This window comes from Vanessa atalanta, chromosome Z, assembly GCF_905147765.1.
Source record: "Vanessa atalanta chromosome Z, ilVanAtal1.2, whole genome shotgun sequence".
NCBI classification, from domain to species: Eukaryota; Metazoa; Arthropoda; class Insecta; order Lepidoptera; family Nymphalidae; genus Vanessa; species Vanessa atalanta.
Window position 1 is genome coordinate 2,204,293 of NC_061902.1, and position 13,208 is coordinate 2,217,500.

General features: G+C 32.6%; 2 protein-coding genes across 3 annotated transcripts in view; both read left to right on the top strand.

Moving 5' to 3' along the window:
* LOC125075861 (probable cytochrome P450 305a1) overlaps positions 1–2,048 on the top strand; it is a 33,214-nt gene extending 31,166 nt beyond the window's left edge. Inside the window, exons 7-8 of the mRNA XM_047687679.1 lie at positions 1,052–1,311; positions 1,829–2,048. Coding sequence (XP_047543635.1) covers positions 1,052–1,311; positions 1,829–2,007 — 439 coding nt within the window. The 3' untranslated portion in view covers positions 2,008–2,048. The remainder of the gene's footprint in view (positions 1–1,051; positions 1,312–1,828) is intronic.
* Positions 2,049–7,971: 5,923 nt separating this feature from the next.
* Positions 7,972–13,208, top strand: part of LOC125075860 (sodium- and chloride-dependent glycine transporter 1-like) — a 52,307-nt gene continuing 47,070 nt past the window's right edge. Inside the window, exons 1-2 of one of the 2 annotated variants that reach the window (XM_047687674.1) lie at positions 7,972–8,022; positions 8,984–9,070. In XM_047687674.1, coding sequence (XP_047543630.1) covers positions 9,008–9,070 — 63 coding nt within the window. In that variant the 5' untranslated portion in view covers positions 7,972–8,022; positions 8,984–9,007. Of the gene's footprint in view, positions 8,023–8,983; positions 9,071–11,213; positions 11,363–13,208 lie in introns of those variants that run through there. The other variant, XM_047687676.1, reaches the window with a different exon arrangement.

A 13,208-nucleotide genomic window follows, 5' to 3' on the forward strand; every position in this document is an offset into this window, starting at 1 on the left:
GAGATCTAAATTTGTGCCAAGTTAAGTAGTCCTTTCTGAAATTTATTTATAACTACATAAAATATCATTTCTTCTTATAACTTGGGGTAATATATTGTTGCTTAAGGTCTGACTTGGCTAGTTCTTATATGTTTATAAACACAAATTGTAGTTTGTGCTTAGAATAACAAATTATAACTCAGAACATCTAAGAAGAATGGAGGACAGCTCAGTAATGCTTAGTTAGTATTAACGTACATTAAGAGCTGCGATGGTCCAGTCACTAGAAAACATGAATCTTAACCAGATATTGCGAGTTTATATCCAGACAAGTACCATTGAATATTTGCGTGCTTAATTTGTGTTTATAATTCATTTGTAACTGGCTTAGAACTTACGAAGGCTATAATATAATTTGTATATGAGAACTAGCCAAGTCAGACCTTAGGCAACAATATATTACCCCAAGTTATAAGAAGAAATGATATTTTATGTAGTTATAAATAAATTTCAGAAAGGACTACTTAACTTGGCACAAATTTAGATCTCACTTCTTTTGTCGTTGAAGACAACAACCAAGGTATATATCATAATATTTAACTTGGCTCTCATTTTTACATTTATGTTTTTGATGGGATTATAGATCACGGCGACCCATGAGGTCGTAAGAGTAACATTAAAAGCATTTAAATAGTACCAGTGCGACACCACATTATTTTTTATGTAATCGTATGGCTAACTGATATGTGGGCCACCTGATGTTAAGTGGTCACCACTGTCAATAGACAGTGGCGTTGTTAGAAATGTTAACCACACTTTACTTCGCCAATGCGCCACCAATCTTGGGCACTTAGATGTTATGTCCCTTGTGCCTGTAGTAACACTGGCTCACTCACCCTTCAAACCTGTACAACAATTCCAAGTATTGCTGATTGGCGGCAGAATATCTGTTAAGTGGGTGGTATCTACCCAGACAGACTTGCACAAATTCCTATCACCATGTAATATAATTTATATATTCTTATAAAACAACATTACAAGTCTCAATAACGACAATTTTTATTCCTTTTAGGCTGGTTTACACGATGGCATTTTTATCTGAAATTCAGAGATATTTTACAATAGTACCAATAGCGGGACCAAGGAGAGCACTCGAAGATGTAAATATGGACGGTTTTCTTATACCGAAAGATACGACGATACTAATATCGGTTGGAGACGTGCATTTCGATCGAGATATTTGGCAAGAGCCGGAGAAGTTTATGCCTGAGAGATTTATAGATGAAACGGGACATTTAAAGGATATTGAACATATGTATCCATTTGGAATCGGTAAGTTATATTCCTTGAAAGTGTTCGGATTATACTCGCGTCTAGTTTTTATATTAGCAATGACCTTGAAAATTATAATTGGCTGATTTGTAGGATGATGACAAACACAGGGTTAAGCGATGATGATGTATGTGTATAGAATATTCTAGACAGTTTTAGCTTTTTCTTACAATCAATTGATAAAATATAATTATTCTATTTTCAAAATTATTAGATGAAAGTATGTTAGTTTTATTTTTGGAACGATTTGAATGTTATGTAAAGTAGTAATTTGTATAGCGAGTTGACAATGACATTTATCAACCGATGAGCTATCTTGTAGTCGTCTCTGCTAAGATAGACCTTGTAAATAATAAATATTTAAAAAATACAAGACACACTCACACGCATATCAAAACACAACACATACAAGTACATCACAGACGAACAAAACATAAATGCTTTGGAGTTCCATGTCAACTAAGATTCTAGAAATGGATTTTAAGAGTTAATTAATATAATATATAATATTTCGCAGGTCGTAGGCGATGTCCCGGGGATTCCCTTGCCAAGTCCTTTATATTCATAGTATTTGTTGGAATTATGCAAAAGTACAGGATTGAGTGCAGTAACGGCGTTCTACCTTCGGAAGATCCGATTATCGGCCTCATTTCCAGCGCCAGACCCTTCACGGCTGAATTTATATTAAGGGAATGATTTTCGTGGTTTAACTGTTAGATGAATAAATTGTTTTAAAATACAAATACTGTAGTTTCCTTTGAATGTTGTATTCGTTTTATAAATGAATCTTTTTAACCAACGTTAGATATTAAAGTCATCTAAAAGTAAAGTTAGGTAAAGTTAACTTTACTTTATTGATGACTTGCTATGGGTTGGCTTGCAATCCAGTATGCGGTGTTTGGGGTACCTTTGAATGGATGGTAGGGTTTTGTAAAAGCCAATCAGCAACACTAAATATTGTTGAACTTTGTTTTGACCTTGAAACTATAAAGTGAGTGAGCAAGTTTAATAGGGAACATAAATATCGAGGTAGAAGCGCATAAGGCGGATATAAAAGGGCTAGTTAATATTTCTTATAGGTCACATCTCCACACACTCCTCTTGATGGTGATAACCACACCATCAAGAGGAATCCGCCAGCCTATTGATGTTGGGTTTCGTCCGAGGCAATACAAATACTAACCACGCTGTTTACCGTCTATATTTTCTTGTAGCGTATAATTATTTTGGCCGACGTTTTGATGTAATTGCATTTGAAGTGGTTCTCACCTGACTCGGAGCTCCGCCGTTAATAGTCAACCGCACGTGTTTTATTCCTCTGAACTTGATTATTTTGATTTCTAACATCATGCACCTAAAATTAAAAGCTTTGAAAATTTGATTACATTTTTTCCATTAAAAAACTAAATGCAACTAAGGTTGACAAAGATTGTTGTCAGACTCAGTTGATTCAGAGCGTGATTGGAAAGCAAAATTCGTTTTATATCGTAGAACAATGTTTTAACTTACAACAGCTAAATTTGCGGAAGTGGTAAGGATTGTAGGTATTCATGAAACTTGACTTCATTTTATTTTACATCACACTAGGTTTCTTCACCCGCTGATATTTTTTGAATACTGATCTTCGAAAAAATATGTATCTTGTTTCTTAATGGTAAAAAGGGCTGTGGGTTAACTTACATACATGAGTTATAAGTGTATAATGGTAAACTTGAATAATTGATTTCTTAACAAAAAACACAAAGATCCGGCGAAGGCCTTATTGTTTACAGCCAAAAGTTTTTTAAGAATGAAATACCCAGTTGGCCATTATTTACCTACTTTTAAAGATCTATCTATAAAAACACATGTTGCTTAACATTTTGTTTTTAATTTGATATCTATCGTAGGTAAACGTCACAATAAATATCTATGTCAAGTCTACTCTATGTTAGTCGACCAATCGGATGCCGGCTCGTGTTTGTTTTACGTCTGGTTCGGGTGTTTTTCGGTTGGTAAAATCGATGGTATTTCTAAACATTTTTGTTCTAAGGTTCACGTCAGAGAATCAGGGTTGGTGGCGAGGTTTTTATTTTTTATTTACCAATGCTATCTTTTGTACTTGAACGCGTTTGTGTATTTCTAAATGAATGACTTTTAACGGGTAAAAAATTGTTTCACGATTTTATGCTTCATATAAAAGTATTTTAATATTTTTTGTTCTTTTAAAGGATTTCAATAATTTAAAGGTTATTTGTGTATAAGGTAAATTTAGGCTAGGCTATTTACAATTAGTGAATTAATAGAACACATCACATCTCGGGACTGAAACGAATATTTTTAATATTTTGTAAATATTTACAAAATAAGACAATACAAAAACCGTTGATTTTCTTTAACCGGTTCAACTCATACATTAAATGAAGGAATTTTAACCTAATCTAGAGTTTAGAACTCTTGAATCTTAACTGAAAGATAGTGTATTCAAACCAAGCACCACTACTTTAATTTGAGTCATTTCGTGCTTGGCGGTGAAGGAAAACATCGTTCGTATCGTATCTCAGATATCACTTGGTATCCCATCTACCAATCCGCTTTGAAGCAGTGTGGTGTAATAATCTTCCTTATCCTCAAAATGTACTTTAATTTAATTATTCGATTACAAGAAATATATTATTATTATTTATAATTTGCTTTTTTAACGCTGAACTTCATGAATTTTTTGCCTTGATTTATTCAATTGACATATTGAGGGCTCCTGTCAAGTGAGGGTTGCAGTTGTACATTCTTATTTTTGAACTCGCAAACACATCACTATAAATAAATATAAAAATATAGATATTATTTGTTTTTCTAATTGAATCAAATTATTACTAATATTATGACATATTTTACTTTTTTAGCGTCATATTTGCTAGCGTGGAATTCGTTCTGTTCGTAAACCTTACTACATCTAAATATCCGTTTTGGCGACGTACCTCACCTCAAGTAATATCGTTCAAAGGTTTTACAGAATGGAAACGCTCGATGAACGGGTCCGCATTTATAATATCAGGGAGACATGTACGTACATACATAATAAAGAATTTACTCTCTGAATGATCAAAGCGGATACTCGTATACTACTCTCGATTTGCTGAGGATAGGGCTGTCGATGCGGTTAGTTTACGGTTTCGTGAATCGAAATGCATTGCTTGTGAAATAAAGAGAAACTGTTACGTACAATATGGAGGCGTTACTTACAACCTGTCAACAGGATCAGGGTTATCGAAGCGGATTTGTTATAAAACGGACATTCCATTCTATTTCGTAATAAACTTGTTACACTTAGATAATTGATATTCAATAAAAGATTTGCAGTTCACAGTTTTTATATCGAATGTTTATTGAACCCAGAACTCAAAGTTAAGTTATACTATAACACTCATACATGAAATTTGAGCATGTTATTCGTGTTTGCGTACACATTTGTTGCTCTGTGGAATTGAACTTTATTAAATATAATTTAGTAATTAGATTACTGTATTTACGTTCAACTTTACATTAATCTGATCACTTAAAATATTATGTTAATATTTAAATTGAGGAACGAAACCGTCTCAAAAATATTATAAATGTTTTTTTTTTTCATTTAACATTATTTTGTCAGTATAAGTCTTTCCAATTAGAAATTCACACCAGCGCGATTTTCAAGACATTTTCTGCCTCGCACAATCACTGAAAAACCAGTTTTCGCCGGTGGTTTTTTCGAATCGATACGACTTGGAAACCTACAAGAAAAGAGCGTACTCATTTCTTAAAGGCCGGCAACGCACCTGCAAACCCCACGGTGTTTCAGATGTCCATGGGCGGAGGTAATCACTTTCCATCAGGTGAGCCTTTTGATCGTTTGCCCTCTATAACGTAGAATAAATAAAAAATAAATATACAAGTAACATTTCAAAGTCATATTTTTTGTTAAATTATATTAATTTTATTTTCTACTTTTAGTAAATTTACATTATATGTTTTTTATTCGAATATTGATAAAGTAGATAAATGTGGAAAGAGCTATAATTTCATATTTTCAACATAAACCGGCAACCCTCATGCAATTGAACTCTGTTATTGAATTTGAGATGCAGGAGCAAGTGTTTTGCTATCGACGGAAGTCGACGAGAAAAGACCTTTTAAGTATTTTGCCTACTTTTATAGATACGTCAAATATTTTTAAATTTTACGTAAATGTAAAAGAAACACTAAGAAACGGCATTACTGTTATGTATGATCACTTTAAATTTATAACTAATTATTATTGTTATTTAATAAACAATGGCAGGGACGCTTAGTATGTGAAGTTTAAAAAAAAGAGACATGTCCGAAAGGAGGAAAGAAGAAAAAATTTAGAGGAAATTGCATTAATTTTTTTCGGACACTGCGCCGCGCTGCTGTACAGAGCGGCGCCGACGTAACCACATTAAATGAAACGACGATGAATATAAAGCCATAATTCTCTTATATATAAAGCTGATAAAATTATCGAAAGAACACATAAGGAACAACAAGAAAATTAAAACAAAGTAAAAAATACTTTGCAAAATTAATCTAATAATTCAATAACCTGTAAAAACGGCAACGGCGCAAGGCAGCGCGAGTGTAGGACGTATTCTGCTCCACGCACTATCCTCTTTGATTTCACCCGGAATTACTTTAGGGTATTAATTTAATGAATTAATAGTTCGGAGCGGCATCTACAAAACCATCTAAATATTCAAGGTTTTTTTGGTATTCTGTTGTAACAGCGTATACATTGTCCCATTCCCAGGAACTATTAACCTGTGTACTCGGGTGACAGAATTAAGAAGTTATCTGATCGTATAAATGAGGTGAATATCATTATTAGAAAAATCATTTATATTTTTACGAACATACAATATAATATCAAAAAAAAAAAAAATTGAGTAAGGACCGTCAATAATATTATTTCCTTAAATTTCCTTCTTATTAAAATAATGCTTGCGTGAGACTTTCCGAAGACTTACTACTTGCACATGTTAAATAAAGTTAGGTAGTCTCCATTATACGTCACCGCTGAACTGGCGCCGGACCGTGAGGATAAATTAATTTTTCTTTTTCAACTACAAAGGCAATTTCTTAGAATATAAAGGAATATGAGTAAAGCAACGTAAAATGAACCGGCATTGTGAAAGGTGATCACTCGACTTGACACTACTCGTAAATGTGCGGCGCCGGCGCCGGCGACGCAGCCCGTATGCAGTTTTTATTAAAATATTTATGCCGTGACTGTGGCGCCATTTGCACGTGCCTGAAAGTCGTGCTATATATTATTAACGTAAATATTTGTAAATATGAATAGATATGAGTGATAAAGAAAAATTATTAAAGTAGTAGAAAATATATAAACAGACAAAATAATATATATAATACACTTCCTAAGTCGATAATATATTTTATTAAAATTCCGATTCGTGCAAGCCCGTCTGCTTAGGCACTACCCATTTGTTATAAACTCGTATTCTACCACTACGCAGCACTACTTAGTGTCATTGTGTTCTAAATATAATAATTTTATTCTACAGGAAGTCTCTCAGATGTCTCATGAAGCTGGCATAGCTAGAAGACTCGGTCTTGTATTTTTACTCATTTCGTAAAATTCAATATAAAGGTAACATTTTTCACATTTTTCCTAGTTACGTTTCAGAACACAGGCGCAGAGACTAATATATATTAAACGTGGAACTATATTAATACAAAACAAGCGCTTATATGTAAAATGTGTAAAAAAATAACAATTATGTTTGAATCAGGTAGTATTGACACCTTCTCGTTGTTTTAACGCGAAAAATTTTAATTTATAGTTTGTCTCTCGCGTGTATAGTATAAATCGATGATCTTAATGAATCTTTTCTATCTAATCTAAAAATACTCTAAATCTAATCTTTTTATATTCCATACCGGGCTTTTCACTTTGAGTCTTTGTCTATCAATAGGTAATTTTTAAAAAAAAGTTCAATTTTAGTTCACCAATATTTATTGTTTTAGAAGCAATTAAAAATCGAAACAATCAACCTCCTAGTGTCTACGGAAAATTCGAATATGTAATATTTTTATTTTTACAAACAAAAACAGAAACGAATGTAATATTGTTTACAAAATGAAAAGTAAAATTATAATAATTTTCAACAGTAGATAGCTAAATGAATTTACGTTTTCTGACTCTTTACCAATTATTTATCCTAAATCAATAGACTGATTCAATATTAACACTTATTTCTTATTATTGGTATTTCTTTAAAGCAAGAAGTTTTTACGGATACGTTTTTTTAAAAGTCGGATCCTTGCCTCGAGCTAAATAAAAATGGATGACATATCGTGACAATTGATAATAATAATAATCAAATCAAAAGATTTAATCAAAAACATTAAATATAAATTTAAATATTTTACTTCTGAACCAAATTAGGTTCGTAAATAATAAGAATTTTCACCTCAACGTTTTTAAAATAATGTTTTCCAATTTACAAATAATTTCCAATAGTTCCAGAACCAATCAAAAGTTTCGTCAATCAAAGCGGCTATACAAACCGTGGAAATAAATTAAAAAAATCCAGTGGAATATTAAAAGAAAAATATTCGGGATGGCGAAGTTTTGGGGCACTCCGAAGACCGAATGCAGCGGGCAGCCCGAGTGCGCTCTTTATTAGAGTTGAATTTTAAATACCAATATCATTCGTACGTTCTTGACCTAATTTTTCTGTTTTAATTTTATAGTATAATATATAAAACTTCGCAACCGAAGGTATTCAAAAATATCTCTCGTGACTGACACGCATCCTTGGCGTTTCAATGGTTACAGTCAACCTAAGTCCTTTAAAATAAATGTTTACGTTTTTAATATTGTCATATTACTATATTATTGTCATTTATGTATCGGAAAATCGTATGCGTTCGGGGATGAGAATGTTGAAATGTGTGGCATGGCGAGAGTGGAAAGAATGTAACCAGCGTTACCCGTCGGCTGCACTGCTCATTAAATAAATTTCAAAAACTTAATAACCAATGACTCGTCATAGACTTATACCAATACACTCAGTTCTTTTCACGTGATTGACGTATAAAGAAAAAAAAAATACTAGTTATATACATAGAAGATGATATGTAATAAAATGATATGCAAGTAATCCAATTTCGTGGTTTGTATGTACAATGGAAATGTATGAATGGTAATAGTTTCATGTATGAATGTCTCACGTGAAAGAGTCTTATGTACGAGTATGAATTACATCGTGATTCTCGGTTGCTGATAAATAAATTATTCTCAGTAAAAGCTTGAAGTCTCTAAGTTATAAGTGTGTGAATTTCCGTTCCTCGGATAGCTCGTAAAGCTGTTGCGTCTGAACTGTTTCCGGTAGTATCGGACATGCCTTTCTTTATTAGATAAACAGTGTAAGGTATGCTATATGCGAAAAACAAAGAGAGGAATGGAAGAGATAGTCGATTTTGTATAACATTTCTCATTCTCCTTTCATAAGTCTTTAGAGATTTTAGAGAGTTTTTTCATTGGTCATTTATAGCACCGTATTCGGGACGAATGCGACATTCCATTTGATGTTATATATTTTTAACTTCCACGACATTTTTTAGCTCACGCCGTCTGCTCTCGATAAGAATATTTATTTAAATTTTGTTTTAGTGTTTATCGAATTATACAATTAAAATGAGACACAAATGCATTGATCTAACCGCTAGCTATTCATCGTCGTCATCCACTGACAGAAATGTGAGTATAATATTTTTTTAACTTAACAACGATTTCAATGGAAAACAATTGAATATATGTAAATAAAAAAAAAGACAAAAAAAAAGAAAATCCGCTGAGTCTTTCGGCGGTTCTTTTCTGGACAGAATATTTTCTTTTCCGAACCGGTGGTGTTTAATTTGAACGTCAATAAGCAAGTGTAATAAATATCGAATAAAGGAATTTGAGTTTGAGTTCAATGTATCTTTAAATGTTAAGACATGCAGTTGAATAACGATATGTATAATTATATATGCTGTACATATATATAGTCCATTTCGAAAATCACGTAGCTCTTAGCTAAATAAATACTAGAGATCAACACACAATAAGGCACCTGAATCATCACCATGTCGAATTATATTGATGTTCAATTTGTAAATAAGCTTTATGTATACGAAGCCATAGCTATCATTTTAAACAAACGATACAGATACATACAGATGGCTTTCATTAGATATCTGTAATAATAATTGTTGGACCACTTAATCTGGGCAATTCACGTTACCGACCCATTCAAAGTGCTACGAAGTCTTACACAACGAATAAAATACACATTTCCTCAACGAAACCTACAGTGAGTGCTTGTGTAACCGGACAAAGATTAATTACCTAATATTTTAATATAAAGAAAGATTTTTAAAATAAACTATCTATATTTAGAAGTCTAGACTATGAGCTGATCCAATTATCGCAATCTTAACCTAATAAACATACTATAAAGGTTTGTTTGAATTAGAAAAAAAATCGATATAATTATTATATATATCGGAGCGTGGTTACTTTGGTTGTTGATTTGGATAATTAATGAATCGAATAGTTGGCAATAATGTTTGATGGCTGATTTACTTATAAGAGCGGGTCACCCCGAATGGAGTTGTAAGTGTCATGGCGAGTCGTTATGTTTTGACAAGCTTCTCGAATGCGATGGTTGCTTGCAAACCCATTTGCTCTTAATCGAGATAAATTATTGTAATCCTTTGATATTATTGTGATGTACGATTATTGAATCAATTAATACAGTGATTAAACGATATTAAATACCTTTTATTTTATGAATATCTCCATTGCACGCCCACATAGTCTTACAAATGTCGGATCAATCCCCGAACCCAACTGTCCGGCATCCTGCTTCTCCGACATATATATATATATATTTTTTGAATTATTTACCTACATTTTAATCGACAGCGATTATATTTGAACACAACAATATTTTTGACCTTTTTTTTTTCGTCTACGAATATTGACTATAAAAATATGAATTTCATTTAGCATATTTGTTTAAACGTATTAGGGCGGTTCTCGACTAGGCGTTGTGTGTTTGGCTATTTTTATTAATTGGCCGAACACGAAAATATGAGGACCTATTTGATTACTATTATCTACTTTATAGCAAATGCGTGTTCCAGTCGAGTCGTGGGTGTTTTATTTACACATTAAATGAGTTAAATGTAATAATGTAAACACTTGCTTTGTCAGTCCATTCTTTGTTTGCTTAACTGCTTTTCAGTTCCGTTTATTGTTTTTTGAATACGCAAATATTTTTGAATACTTGAGTTATTTGCGGATTCAATCCACGTGTGTGGATGGAGTTGATGTGTTTGTTATATTTTTTTCTTGGTAGTAGGGTTTTATGCAAGCATGTCTGCGTAGGTAGCACCCACTCATAATATATTTAACCGCTAAGCAGCAATATTTTGGTATTGTAGCTGTGTTCCGGTTTGAAAGGTGAGTAAGCCAGTATGATTACAGTTAAGGACATAACATCTCTGTTACCAAGGGTACCAACCGTTTGCTCATTTGCAATGCAAGGTATCGTTAAAATATCTTCCGGCGTCTCTGTAAATGGCTAGTGGTGACCATTTACCTTCAGAAGTCCTTTAGCCAGCCGCCTACCTAGGTAAAAAAAAAACAATTCACCAAATCCTTAGTCAAACCAGTATCGTTCCGCCGGTAAAGTAAAACACCGTCCTTATAATCCTAAAATTCGTTACATATAAAAATATGAATTTATTTACACGAAATACACGTATAATATTATTTTTTCAATAAATGTTTTCGAATAGCATTTCTGATTGAGAATTCGTTACGAAACAATACGTTTAAATTAATAATCCTAGTGGCATTGTTCACGTGTTAGTACGCGTAGAATTGTTTTCACGTGAAAACAGAAATACAGTGCATTGGAGTGGCGGCAGTGGGCGGTATACTGAAACGTGCTCGCAAAAACCTACCACGCAATTCCGTTACATATAATGTAACATGACTGACGTACGCCGTGCTTTCATAATTATACAGCAGTGATATTGGTTTGATTATCTTCTCTGTCAGTATCTCCAATGTTTAAGACTTCATGTTTACGAATATAGACTGCCCAAGAAATGTAGTCTCGTATTTTTTTCACAACATATGATAATCTGAAATCATTTCGATTGATACGCCGGCTATATACACTTATTTGCATAACTAACATCTAATATTATGTACACAGGACGTGTATCGGTCTGTATAGCTGATGCCGTGGGCGGACCAACCGAACTCACTCAATTGTAATTCATAAAACAATTTAACATGAAATAGGCGCTATATAAGTTGACCGGCTTAATGATAGATTCCAAAAATAGAGATCGTACAAGTGTAATAGATATGGTAATCTATAATTATTTATCTACATAATTGGTACCGCGAAACATTAATACTTCTCTCTAATTAATGTTCACGTACGCTCTATTTCGATTCAAATTAAATTCCTTTATTTTATCTTGCAATGTCAGTATGTGCGCGTGAATCTTGCAACTCAATTTAGAAGCAGATATCTTTATCCGATCAAGCTGAAATGTAGAAGAGTTCGAGGATGACAATGCATGGTTAACTGTGTGACGTCATTGTAATACCAAAATATCCAAGATGGCGGACCAATTATTTTTTATGCACTCCTACAATAAGGGTAAATTAAAATAAGATTTACTTGTCTATAAACAAGTAAATTAAATAATATGATGTGAATATTTTTATCTATTACAATTTTCAAATTAATTAAATTCGAGTACTTTAATCTTGCGACAAGATTTTATCATCATTACATAGTGTAAAACAAAGTCGCTTAACGCATTATGTGCCTGTGTATGCTTAGATTTTTAAAATTTCACAACGGATTGTCGGATGATCCGTTTTTTTGAATAGATAGATTTATTCGATATTTAGTACCAACTATCACCTGTTCGAAGCCGAGGCAGGTCGCTAGTATCATATAAACTGTGTCGGATGAGTAAAATATGAAATGATGTTATAAATTAACAGTAAAAGTTTATTTTTTTCTTTTTTGCGCGTTTAAATAAAATCTTGCTTTTCTAAAGGTTTTTTTCTTTTTTTTTAATTTATACAACGTAGAGGCTAGGCAACGTACAGTTACTTATTTATTGTTAAATTAAACACGACCACCATTTCGGAAAAGTAAAGAGAGAACCGGCGAAATAAACTCAGCTGTCTAGAATTCGTATCCGGCCAACATAGATGACACGTACACGTCTTTTTTCCTACTTAGGGCCTTTTTCTAATTTTTGTCTTTTCATCGTAGTTCAAACAATCACAATTAAAATACGCTCTGTATTTGTGTTTAATTTATCTAGTATAAATATTTGTAAATCTTTAATTCACGTACAATTAATGCATGAATATGTGTTATTAATTGAATGTGCATTGAACTAAGTGCAGTAATGGCGGATCATAACTAAGGTAAATTAAATGAGGGGAAAATGTATACGAGAGCCTTAAAGCCGATTGGGATGGAAGTAACCATAGGAATGCATAAGATAATAATGCTTTAACAATATCCGTTCAGGTTCTGTGTAGGCGGTAGGTATTCAATAGACGCTTGATATTAATAATTTATTATTAATAACATTAATGTCTTGCCGTATTAATTCGTCCGTTAATAGAAGATATAATCTTTAGTAAAATTTAAGCGAGTATATCATTCATAATAATTTATAGTTAAATAAGATTTTCAATCATCGTTTGTCCGCTATGTACTGAATTGTTCAAAATGAAGTTTTTTACTTCTATATTTTGATACAGACAATGCAATTAAGGTATTATAGGCTTTACAGTATAACTT